This window comes from Narcine bancroftii, chromosome 11, assembly GCF_036971445.1.
Source record: "Narcine bancroftii isolate sNarBan1 chromosome 11, sNarBan1.hap1, whole genome shotgun sequence".
In the NCBI taxonomy this organism is placed as follows: Eukaryota; Metazoa; Chordata; class Chondrichthyes; order Torpediniformes; family Narcinidae; genus Narcine; species Narcine bancroftii.
In genome coordinates, this window is record NC_091479.1 from 87504794 (window position 1) to 87517513 (window position 12720).

Below are 12720 nucleotides of genomic sequence, written 5' to 3' on the forward strand. Positions count from 1 at the left end.
ATTGAGTGCAAGGTTATTGGTGTTACAGCATTCATTGAGCTAATCTATCTCCCTCCTGTATCAACATGGAGGCTCCAGAACAGATCCTAGGAGATGAGGTCAACATCCAAGAAATTTGAAGTTCTGGACCCTCTCCACCACTGAGGGCTCAATAAGGTCTAGGTCATGATCTTCTGACTTCCTCATGAAGTCCACAATCATCTCCTTGGTTTTGATGACATTGAGCCCAAGGTTGTTGGTGAGATCCATCTCCCTCCTGGACACTTCCTCATTGCTGTTTGTGATTCTGCTGACAACTGTGGGGTCATCAGCAAATTTGTAGATGGCATTGGAATTGTGCCTGGCTACACATTAATGGGTTTATATTGAGTAGTGCAGTGGGATAAGCACGCATCCTTAAGGTACGCCTGTGTTGATAGTCAGTGAGGAGGAGATGTTGCTTGCAGTTTGTACTAACTGTAGTCTTCCGATGAAGAAGTCAATGATCTAGTTGTAGAGGCCCAGAGTTTGGAGGTTGTTGACCAGCACTGAGGGAATAATGGTATTGAAGGCTGAGCTGTAGTCTATGAAGATCAACCATATGTATGAGTTGTTGTTTTCAAAGTGATCCAGAGCTGAGTGGAGATAATGCGTCTGCTGTGGGGCAATTGTGACGCGAGGCAAATTGCACTAGGTCCAGTCCTTTGCTTAGATACATGATAATTCTGGCCATGACCAATCTCTTACAGTAGATATTAGTGCTGGGTGATAGTAATGGGAAAGTTCACACAGTTCCTCTTGGGCAATTGGATGATTGATGCTCTTTTGAAGGCAATGGGATGATTGATGCCATTTTGAAGCAAATGAGAATCTTTGACTGCAGCAATGAGAGATTAAAAAGTTCATGAACACTGCGGCTAGTTGGCTGGCACAAATTTTCAATAACCTGCTAGGTATGCCATCAGGGCCTGACACCTTAGAAGGGTTTATTTTTTTTTTATAATTTTTTTATTTTTCGCACTGTGAACCATATCAACCAAAATACATACAAACATTGCCCTCTTAAATATACACAGTGGCATTTTCTCCCCTTTTTTTCCCTCTATCTTCCCATCCCCCTCCAAAACCAATAAACATTCAACATACCTTGGAAGGGTTCATCCTCTTGAATGATGTTCTGATGTCAGCTTCAGACACAGCTATCACAGGGTCCTCAGCCTTTGCAGGGATTGTCTTAGGCACTGTTGGGTTCTCCTTCTCAAAACAGGTATAGGTGTTCAGCTCATCACAGCCATTTAATTTAAAATTAAATCGAAACCTATCCCATCCCTGGCCATTGAACTCGCGATGCTGTTGATCAGTGAAGTAGCAGAGTGGTTCAACCACAGGGAGCCAAACAATTTCTCGTTGGTTTAATGAGATGCAAACACTTATAGTTCCTTTGGAAACATGATGGTGAGGAAGGCATTTGGTGCACTTGTCTTCATTGTCTTACTCTTTGAGTACAAGAGTTGAAATGCCATATTACAGCTGTAGAAGATATCAATAAGGCCACATGACTGACATTTTATTATTGTTATTAACAGCATGAAAAATACTTTAAAATTTATTGGAGAATTTGCTTGAAGTTGTATTTTCCCGTCATTTGCAACCTAGACACACCTGTACCTTGATTTTCTGTTAAGAGAGAATCATATCTATAAAATTTGTTAATTACAAAAGCTGAATATTAAGAACTTGATTTTTAAATGCAAGCTGTTATAATCCCAGCATCTTTTTATCCGGAATATGTGATAAGTTGATGGTTAGCTTGTGTACATCTGTTTGATAACTTTTCCTCATGATTTCTACAGGAATTCACTAAAGCTGTGCAGCCTCTCTGTCTTGGCCGTATAATAGCATCATATAATGTGAAGAATACCTATGAGCGTGAAATAGCATACTACCTAGCCATGGGGCTTTGTCTCCTATTCATCGTGAGGACCCTCTTTTTCCATCCTGCAGTCTTTGGTCTCCAACACTTGGGAATGCAGATGAGAATCGCGTTGTTCAGTTTAATTTATAAAAAGGTAATCTAAGGTAATAAAAGTAAAATCCCTATTTTTCCAGCAGCTACAGGAATCACGGATGTCAGATATGCCAATTTTCCGGTTGACTGAGACTCAGTCTTCAGATGCTGAACTAATGCACCAGCATTAAGAATACACCGTTTAAAAGACAAACGGCAGTGCAAAATGTAAATTAGCTTGAGAAAAAACAGTATTGTAGTCTTTAATTATATAAAGTTCACATTATTCAAATAATTGTTGTAACATAAAATTTAAATGCAAATTTAAACCCCAGTCATTGGCACTCTAATAATTACGCTAACTGTGCCGCCATCATAATTTACCCCGCTCCAAAGTTTACAGATAAAGCTTTACTAATATACCTAATATTAATACAGATAAAGACTAGGCAGGGATAGGGCAACGCTTTGAGAGAGTCACCCCAGCAACGAGCGGCATCGACCGGCTGTTCATTCTGGTGACCCGGTCAGAACCTCTGATCAAACCAACTCACCTTCACACTGGTGTCCCGGTCAAGCCCTCGGTGTACCTTCCCCAAGCTGATGACCCAACTCATTTCCACGCAAAAGTCCTGGTCAGGTCATCGGCACATCTCCCTCATGCTGATGACCCAACTCACTCCACACAAGTGTCCCGTTCAGGCCATCGGCGCACCTCCCTCACACTGACAATCCGGCTCACCTCCATGCAAGTGACCTGGTCAGGCCCAAGGTGCACCTTCCTTGCACTGACAACCTGACTCACCTCCACGCATGTGGTGACAGTGAAAATAATTGCTGTGGCAAATCTGCACATGTCCAATGAAGTCTCAGTGCTTCCCCGCATAGTCTATCCCCCCAATATTATTTATTTGTGTTTTTAACATTTATTTCTTTGCTGGTTGTTCAAGTTTCTGGTGGATTAAGTACCAGATAATGGGGATTTTACTGTACATTCATTTGTACAAATGTAATTTTAATCAGGGTAACAGGCAGGTTGGAGGAGTTGGGACTCAGGTGGATGGTAACAGGGGGCACAACTAATAGAGCTGTAGCCTGAGAGCTCACATTTTTGTCTGGAATACACATTCAAGCTTCTGCCTTTCACAATGAAGGCAGGACCTAAAGTCTAATGTAGAAACTAATGTCATTGAGCAGAGCTGTTCTGACATACCTGTACCATCTAAATGAACCCTTAAAAGATGTATTTAAAGATTCAAAATACATTAAATTAAGCAGTATTTCTCACATAAATTTCTATACTAAACTTGAAAATGAAACTCATCATATGCTTTGCTAAAATTTTGTTTCCTTTTCCTCACAGATCTTAAAAATGTCAAGCAGAGTACTTGATAAAATTGACACTGGACAACTTGTTAGTCTACTATCCAATAACCTCAACAAATTTGATGAGGTAGATACATTTTTCCATGTTGTGACCAAGGAAGTGGGACATGATGCAGGCTATGTCTTTCTTCAGTTTTTAAATTTCTTTTTAATTTAAGTTTTTTTTTATATTTCTTGCCCTTTGTTACTTAGCCTTATTGATTTCCACCACCCCCCCCCCCCCCACAGGGTTCTCTGGGGGTCTTTAACCCCACCAGAATTTGTATCGATGTAATTTAATTGACTGTACTTTCAGTTGTATAAGGGTAGGGAGGTGGAGGGTGGGGCAGAAGGATAAATACAGACTCTGAATGTCACATAAATGTTCAGAAAGATTATATGATTTGTTTAAATTTTACGAGTCTATGAAAACGAAAATATTCAAAAAGATTAATTAGAAACTTCCTATTCAGCTAATTCTTTGCCACATCTTTTATCAAATCTCCCTAATACTATTAAATATGTACCTGCATATGTTCCCTGTACTTATCAAAACCTAAATGTATTGTTGAAAGTTTTTTTCAGTGAAATATACATGTTAATTATTCAGTTGAATTATCTGTAAACCATCATCTTAAAACTCCAATTAAAATAGTAAACCACAAAGTAGCAGTTTAAAATAATTGAATAAAATTACTGTAGATTAACATAAAACATTATAATTCCATCATAAAATACTGGAGGAACTCAGCAGATCTCACAACGACCATAGGAGGTAAAGATATAAGGGCTCAGGTCCAAAACATTGGTTATGTATCTTTACTTCCTCTGTACGCTGCAAGGCCTGCTGAGGTCCTCCAGCACTTTTTTGCTTTTACTACAATCACAGCATCTGCAAACTTCCGTGTTTCACTCTATAGTTTCATAATCTCTGGCTAGAATACCTTATCCATCCGTATCTTTTCATTGCATGTTCTAATTAAAATGTATCTCTTTGAATAAAACTATCTAGTTTGGTATACATTTTCTTATTTAGACCCATGTGAAGTACATTATCGTCTATTTCGACAGAAAGTAGCAGGCATCTGATGTTAAATTCTCCATTCTGGATAGAATGCATAAGACATGAGAGCAGGAATAGGCTGTTCAGCCCATTGAGTATTTAATCCACCATTTAATCACAAGCTGATGCATCCTTATCACTCAGCCCAACTACCTGGCCTATATTAAAAATCTTGTAAAAAATTTAAATTAGTCATTCAGCATGGTAACAGGCCATTTTGCCCCATGAGCCCATGCCACCAATTACACTCAATTGATTTACAATCCCTGGTACCTTCTCCCGATTACTTTTGATGCCCTGGCTAATCAAGAACCTATCAATCTCTTCCTTAAATACACCCAATGACCTGGTCTCCACAACCATCTCTGGCAACAAATTCCACAGATTTACCACCCTCTGGCTAAAGAAATTGCTCCACATCTCTGTTCTCAGTGGACGCCCTTTAATCTTAAGTTACCCCTCTTGTCCTGGACTCTCCCACTATGGGAAACAACCTTGAAATATCTATGTCCACAACTTTCAACATCCCATTTTATTAATTTATAATCTTATTTTCCTTTCTGTGGGCCCTTCATTCTATGATTCTGATTTATTGTCAGAGAACATACATGACATCGCATACAACCCTGAGATTATTTTTCGAGGCAGAATTACCACTTACTTGTAGTGCAAAAAAAAACTCAACATAATGTACACATGTAAACAAATAAAGAAATGTAAACATATAAAGAAGTAAACACGAACTGCAGAGAACATTTTAAGTGCAAACGTAAGAGTCCTTGAATGAGTCCCTGATTGAGCTTATTGTTGGGGAGTCTGATGGTGGAGGAGTAGCAGCTGTTCCTGGACCTAGTGGTGTGAGTCTTGTGGCACCGACTCCTCTTTCCTGATGGTACCAGAGAGAGCAGAGCCTTGATGATTGCTGCTTGATGATAGCTGTTGCTTTAGAACAGTCATTTCCAAATCCCCCCCCCACCCCCCCAAACTCACATACCACCTTAAGCAATTCCTATGTCATAAGTACTTTGAGATTATTAGGGGATTGCTTAAGGTGGTATGTGGGTGGAAAGAAAAAGGTTTGAAAGCCACCATTTTAATTGTACCAAAATGACATTAAGTGCATTATTTCATAACTCCAAAAGAAATGGGCCAATGACAATTTTTTAGCTCCTCTCAATCTAAAAGATTGATTCTCAATCTTCCCTTCCCATTCATAAATCACCTTAAGCAATTCCTTACTGGGAGGAGTCATGTGATGGAGTAGTGGCCGGTCGGGAAAACCAGCCCTCTCCAGGAAAATAGGAAAAAGCAAAGCATAACAAAAATAAAATAAAGGAAATGGAAGATAAAGATACAGAGAAGAGAAAGAAGATGGCTTCCAAGAAGGAAAAAAAAGTAGAAAAGTTGCCGGAGAAGAAAGAAGGCGGCCTTACCTGCACGAAGGAACAGGACGCTGTGGTGGTGAGGAGCACCCGGCCCTCAAGGTCAGTGTCTGCCCTGCAGAGCTGCGACCCACCAGCCGGTGCACTACAAAAATGGCTCTCGGAGCCAAACAAAAGTGTGCAACTGCGCACGTGTGACTCCTCGCGCATGCGCAATGCGCAATCTAAGGAGAAAGAGGACACCGGCGGGAAGAAGGCTCAGCAGAGGAGCGGGCTGTCACAGAGCGAACAACTGAGGGACGTCCGACACCAGGGCGCTCTGCTGGAGGACAAGGAACGCAGCAGAAGAGGGAGAGATGAAACAGATGAGGGACATAGATGGAGGGATGACCAACAAGAAGATCAACATCAGGAAGCACAACAGACGAGCAGCCCAGGAGAGGAGGACCAGCAAAAAGAGGCCCAACAAGAAGAGGCCAGACAAAGAGATACAAGCAGCTCATCAGGAAAAGCAGAAGAGACACAGACACAAAGAAGAGAAGACACAAATACAGACACAGAAGAAGAGGAAGAAGACCAAGATCTTCACAGAGAAATAGAGGTAAAACTGATGAACAGAATATAGTTAGTCTTTTTGAAGAATAAATGAGATCACTAAAAGAATGGTTATCATTAGAATTTAATGCAATTAAAAGGAAAATGAAAAGAATAGAAGATAAAATGCAAAGGTTAGAACTGATAATGACAGAAATAGGGAAAAGAGTAGAGAATGTGGAAGAGCAGGAAATGGCTGTAGAAATGGAAGTGAATGACTTAAGAGAAAAATTGGAAGTGACAAAAAAATTAAAGAGACACAAGAGTTGTTATCTCAGAAAATTGATATGTTGGAAAATTATAGTAGGCGAAACAACATAAACATAGTGAGCCTGAAGGAGAGTGAAGAGGCACAGACATGAAGGAATTTATAAAAGGATGGATCTCTAAGGTCCTGGGAATGACAGAAATGCAGGAAGAAATGGAAATAGAAAGGGCACACAGAGCATTAGCTCCGAAACCACAGGCACATCAAAAACCAAAATCCATCTTAGTAAAATTTTTGAGATACACAACAAGAGAAAATATACTGGAACGGGCAAGAAATAAAGTTAGAGAAGATAAAAAAAAAAAAACCATTGGAATACAAGGGTCAAAAAATATTTTTTTACCCAGACACAGGTTTTGAACTCTTAAAGAGGAGGGAGGAGTTTAATACAGCAAAATCGATTTTATGGAAAAAAAGGTTACTAATTCATATTTAGACATCCAGCCATGCTTTAAATATTTATATCTGGGGAGCAAAACAGACTGTTCTTGGATCCAGAGAAAGCGCAAGAATTCGCAGAATATTTGCAGGACAGGAGAAGAGATGAAGAGATGTAACAAGAATGAAGAAAGGCGATAAAGTATATATAAAGATATAAAAACAATGTATATGTAAAGAACTAAAGAGGGAAAATAGAAGGGAAGGAAGGGAGTAAGGGGGGAAAAAAGAAGAGAGAGCTTTGTTATATGTTTTTTTAAAAAAGTGTTTTCTGGGGAGGGCTAGGTAGAAGGGGAATAATCGTCACTGCAAAGTCAGTTGACGCTGCAAACAAGATCGCAATCCAAATGAAAAGGGGAGTTGTGATTCCCCGGCAAGGGATATGAGGCAACTCAGAGAGAGGGGGGGGGACTTTTGGGGTTAAGGTATTAGTGGATGTGGGAACTGCGGGGGTACTTTATGTTTTAAATGTGTTGTCATTTATTAAGTGTAATAAGAGAAAACTAAGAGATGAAAATAGGGAAAAGGGGATGGAGGTGGCAAAGAGGTGGAAAAGAGATGTATGCAAGATATAAGATGGCCATGTTGAACTATATGACTATAAACATTAATGGAATACATAACCAAATTAAAAGGAAGAGGCTACTAAATTTATTGAAGAAGGAAAAATAGATATAGCATTTGTGCAGGAAACACATCTAACTGAAGCGGAACATAACAAATTAAAGAGAGACTGGGTAGGACACGTAACGGCAGCATCCTATAATTCAAAAGCTAGAGGTGTAGTCATACTAGTTAACAAAAATGTACCAATCAAAATAGAGGAAATAATAGATCCGGCAGGGAGGTATGCAATGATAAAGTGTCAGATATACTCCGAATTTTGGAATTTGCTCAATATATATGCGCCTAACGAGGAGGATCAAAAGTTTATGCAAGATATTTTTTTTGAAGATTGCAGACACACAAGGAAATATATTGATAAGAGGGGATTTTAACGTTAATTTGGACCCAGTGTTGGATAAAACTGGACAAAAGACAAGTAAAAAGAATAAAGTCACTAAATTTATGGTTAAATCAATGCAGGAAATTAAAGTTATGGATATATGGAGGAGGCAATGCCCAAGAGAGAAGGGATTTTCATACTATTCGAGTAGGCACAAAACTTGCTCAAGGATTGATATGTTTTTGTTGTCAGCCTGTATTCAAGGGAGAGTTAGGAAAACTGAGTATAAAGCTAGACCCCTATTATTAGCAATAGAACTGGAGGACATCCCACCAAGAACATATAGATGGAGGTTAAACTCCATACTACTTAAAAGACAGGAATTTAGGGAGGTTATTGAATGCCAAATTAAAACATATTTTGAAATAAACACAGGATCAGTGAAAGACAAATTTATATTATGGGACGCAATGAAAGCCTTTATTAGAGGGCAGATAATAAGTTATGTGACTAAGATGAAAAAGGATTACAATCGGGAAATAGAGTAGTTGGAAAAGGACAGAAAAGGAATTGTGAAAAGGGATGATATAATGAAAAGAAGAGAATTAGCGGACAAAAAAATTAAATACAAAACATTACAAACGTACAAGGTGGAGAAAAACATAATGAAAACAAAGCAAAAGTATTACGAACTGGGAGAAAAAACACATAAAATATTAGCCTTGCAACTTAAAACAGAACAAGCTAAAAGAACAATACTGGCATCAAGGAAAAAGGACAAACAAATTACATATAATCCAACAGAGATTAATGAAAGTTTTAAGGAATTTTATGAACAATTGTATCAAACTGAGAATGAGGGGAAAGATGATAAAATAGAGGAATTTTTAGCTAAAATTGAACTGCCAAAATTGCAAGAAGAGGAACAAAACAAATTGATAAAACCATGTGAAATAGAGGAAGTACAGGATATATTAAAAAAAGCTGCTGAGCAATAAAACGCCAGAAGAGGATGGATTTCCAATAGAATTTTATAAAACATTTAAAGAGTTATTAATTCCTCCTCTCCTGGAAGTAATGAACCAGATGGAAGAAACACAAAACTTGCCAGATTCATGTAAGACAGCAATAATTACAGTAATACCAAAGACCGGGAAGGATCCATTAACACCAGCATCATATCGACCAATATCTCTACTTAACTCAGACTATAGGATAATAGTGAAATTATTAGCAAACAGATTGGCCGACTGTGTACCTAAAATAGTAAAACAAGATCAAACTGGATTTATTAAGAAAAGACGAACAGCAGACAATGTCTGCAAAGTTATTAATCTAATCCACGCAGTTCAAGGAAATAAGAAATCAACAGTGGCTGTTGCTCTAGACGCAGAAAAAGTTTTTGACAGAGTAGAGTGGAATTACTTTAAATAAGCATTACAGAAGTTCAGTCTACCAGAAAAATATATAAATTGGATTAAAGCATTGTATAATGGACCTTTGGCAAAGGTAACAGTAAATGGATATGCATCAAGTCACTTTAAATTAAGTAGGTCAACAAGACAGGGATGTCCACTGTCCCCCTCATTGTTCGCCTTAGCAATAGAACCTTTGGCAGAACTGATAAGAATAGAAAATAAAATAAAAGGGATAAAAATAAAGAAGGAGTATAAAATCATTTTATTTGCAGATGACATCATAGTATATCTAACAGAACCAGAGGTATCAGTAAAAGAATTACGTAAGTAATTGAAGGAATATGGAGAAATATTGGGGTACAAGATCAATGCAAATAAAAGTGAAGTGATGCCAATGAGTTACGCAGACTATACAGAATTTAAAAAAGAATCACCATTTAAATGGAAAGCACAATCAATCCGATACCTAGGGATCAGATTAGAAAATAATTTAAGCCACTTATGCAAACTAAATTATCAGCCACTAATAAAGAAATTGCAGGAAGACTTAGAACATTGGAAAGAATTACCGCTAACGTTGATAGGGAGGGTAAATTGCATTAAAATGAATGTGTTCACTAGGATATTATTTCAAACATTACCAATTCCCTTAACAGAAAAATTCTTTAAGGAACTAAAGAGAATAATAAAGAAATTCTTGTGGAAAGGGAGAAATCCAAGGGTTGTGTTAGATAAATTAGCAGAGAGGTATAATCAAGTTGGTTTGCTGTTACCAAATTTTAGAAATTATTATAGAGCCACACAATTAAAGTATTTATCAGATTTTTACCAGACAAGGGAAAAACCAGACTGGACTAAAATAGAACTAGATAAAGTAGGGGAAATGGTACCGGAACATATACTTTATAAGTGGGATCAAAAGCTGGTGCAATATAAAAACTCACCAGTACTGCATCATTTACTTAATACATGGAAGAAGATACACTTAGAAAGAAAAAAAACAAATTATCAAATACCAAAATTACTATTGAAGCAAAATCCGCTAATTCCTTTTACAATAGATAACCTTTCCTTTAGAGAATGGGAGAGAAAAGGAATCAAAAGAATAGAAAATTGTTTTTTGGGAAATAATTTATTAACATTTGAACAGTTGGAGTACAAATATGGAATAACTCATGGTACAATGTTTGCATATCATCAACTGAAAGCTTATTTAAAGGTTAAATTGGGAAACAGCTTGAGATTACCTGAAGGAAGCAGCTTTGAATATGTGGTTACAGACATAATGATAATTAAAAGATTTATAACCAACATGTATATTAAGCTGCAAGATAAAGAAAATGATGAAATAAGCTATAAGCCTAAACAAAAGTGGGAAAAGGATTTAAACATAAAGATAAAAAATGAAGCATGGGAAAAGTTATGTTCTGGAACTATGAAGAATACAATAAACACAAGGTTATGCATGATACAGTAGATTTGGTTACACAGGGTATATATTACTCTTCAAAAATTAAAAAAATGGGATTGAACATTATCGGATAGATGTTTTCGCTGTAAGAAGGAAATGGGAACAACATTACATGCAACTTGGGCATGTATGAAAGTGAATACGTTTTGGGAAGAATTAAATCAGAGACTAAATAAAATTACAAAAAAAAACATACCAAAAAAATCAGAGATATTTCTTTTAAGTAACATAAGAAGTAGAGAATTAGGCCTCAAAGTGGATAAAGTGCAAAAAAAATTAATTATGATACCTTAGCGATAGCAAAAAAAATATAATGTCAACTTGGAAAATGGAAGAGAGCATGAGAATACAGCAGTAGTACATGGAAATGAATAAATGTATTCCATTGGAAAAAATAACATATAATTTAAAAAATAAAGTCACAATGTTTGAACAAATTTGGGAACCATACATGGAACATATCAGAGAGAGCTAGCTTATGACCTCCATCCCCTAAAATGAGAATGAAAATGATAAGAAAACAAAATGACTAGATTCAGTGTGTAATAAATAGATGATGCATTTTTCTTGTTTATTTTCCTTTGTGTGAAGATATTGTTTTATTGTATTGTATATGTTAAATATTTATGGGTTTTGGAGGGGGTGGGTCAAGGGGGAGGGAGGGAAAGGGGGGGGAAAAGGGGAGAAAAGACCGCTGTGTAAATTTAATGAGAAACGTTTGTACGTATTTTGGTTGATATGGTTCATAGTGTGAAAAATAAAAAATAATTTAAAAAAGCAATCCCTTACTAATCACAGAGCACTTATGGCATAGGGATTGCTTAAAGTGGAATGTGAGTTTCGAGGGGCAGTTTGAAAACCACTAGAATAATAATGAAATGGACATATAGGGTAAATTACCAGTAGCTACAATGAATCCCAATTCCATTTTCACTCAAAAAGGCCAAAATCATTAATATAATGAAGCCAGGCGTCTGGTGCATGCAGGTGTGAATGGCACTTTCCTTACGGCATAGACAATCCTCCCAATTCCCTCTATCCACAGCACCCCACCTCAAAAAGTAGTTAAGCTATTTTATAACCTGTTCCCTATTACATTTTAATGACCTAGATTGTTGGTCTTGGAACCTGAATCAAATGGTATAGGTCCATTAGAAACCTGTCAGAAGAAAGAGTCACCAGTATTTCCTGGTGAATAACACAGATGGAAGGAGTGAATGATAGGAAACCTCCCATAAACTGGAGAGAATCCAGGAATTCTGTCATCAATGATGGACCTTATTTTGAATTCATTATATGCGATCCTAATGTGGGAGTGTGAACAATCCATTGAATTGTTAATCCCCTTATCTGTCCTGTATTTAAGTAAGACGTTATCTCTCTGTTATTGTGTGCTTAATTCCACTAACTCCAAGGTAATGCAAGGTCTGTTGTTTCCTCTTCAGGGTGTAGCGGTTGCTCACTATGTCTGGATCGCACCAGTACAAGTAGTTCTTTTAATAGGACTGCTCTGGAATGAACTGACTGAATTTGCATTCTGTGGATTGGGTTTCCTAATAATACTTGCCCTTTTCCAAGCCTGGCTGGGGAAGAAGATGATGCAATACAGGTGATTAACTTTATTAATCATCCTGTCAAAAAACATAAGCAAGGACTATTTTAGAAGCTGCAGTAACATTGCATTCAAATAATTCCTTTCTGCTTGTTTGTAATGCTTTAAGTACACATGACCAGGGTGAATCGGAATTAACAGAAATACAGTAAAACTCCTGTTATCTGGAATTCAAG

The 12720-nt window shown here is 37.3% G+C and overlaps 1 protein-coding gene across 1 annotated transcript in view; it reads left to right on the forward strand.

Annotated features, from left to right (window-relative positions):
• cftr (CF transmembrane conductance regulator) overlaps positions 1–12720 on the forward strand; it is an 85511-nt gene that overhangs the window by 14394 nt on the left and 58397 nt on the right. The window contains exons 4-6 of the mRNA XM_069903891.1: positions 1833–2048; positions 3351–3440; positions 12378–12541. Of these exons, the coding sequence (XP_069759992.1) occupies positions 1833–2048; positions 3351–3440; positions 12378–12541 (470 nt within the window). The remainder of the gene's footprint in view (positions 1–1832; positions 2049–3350; positions 3441–12377; positions 12542–12720) is intronic.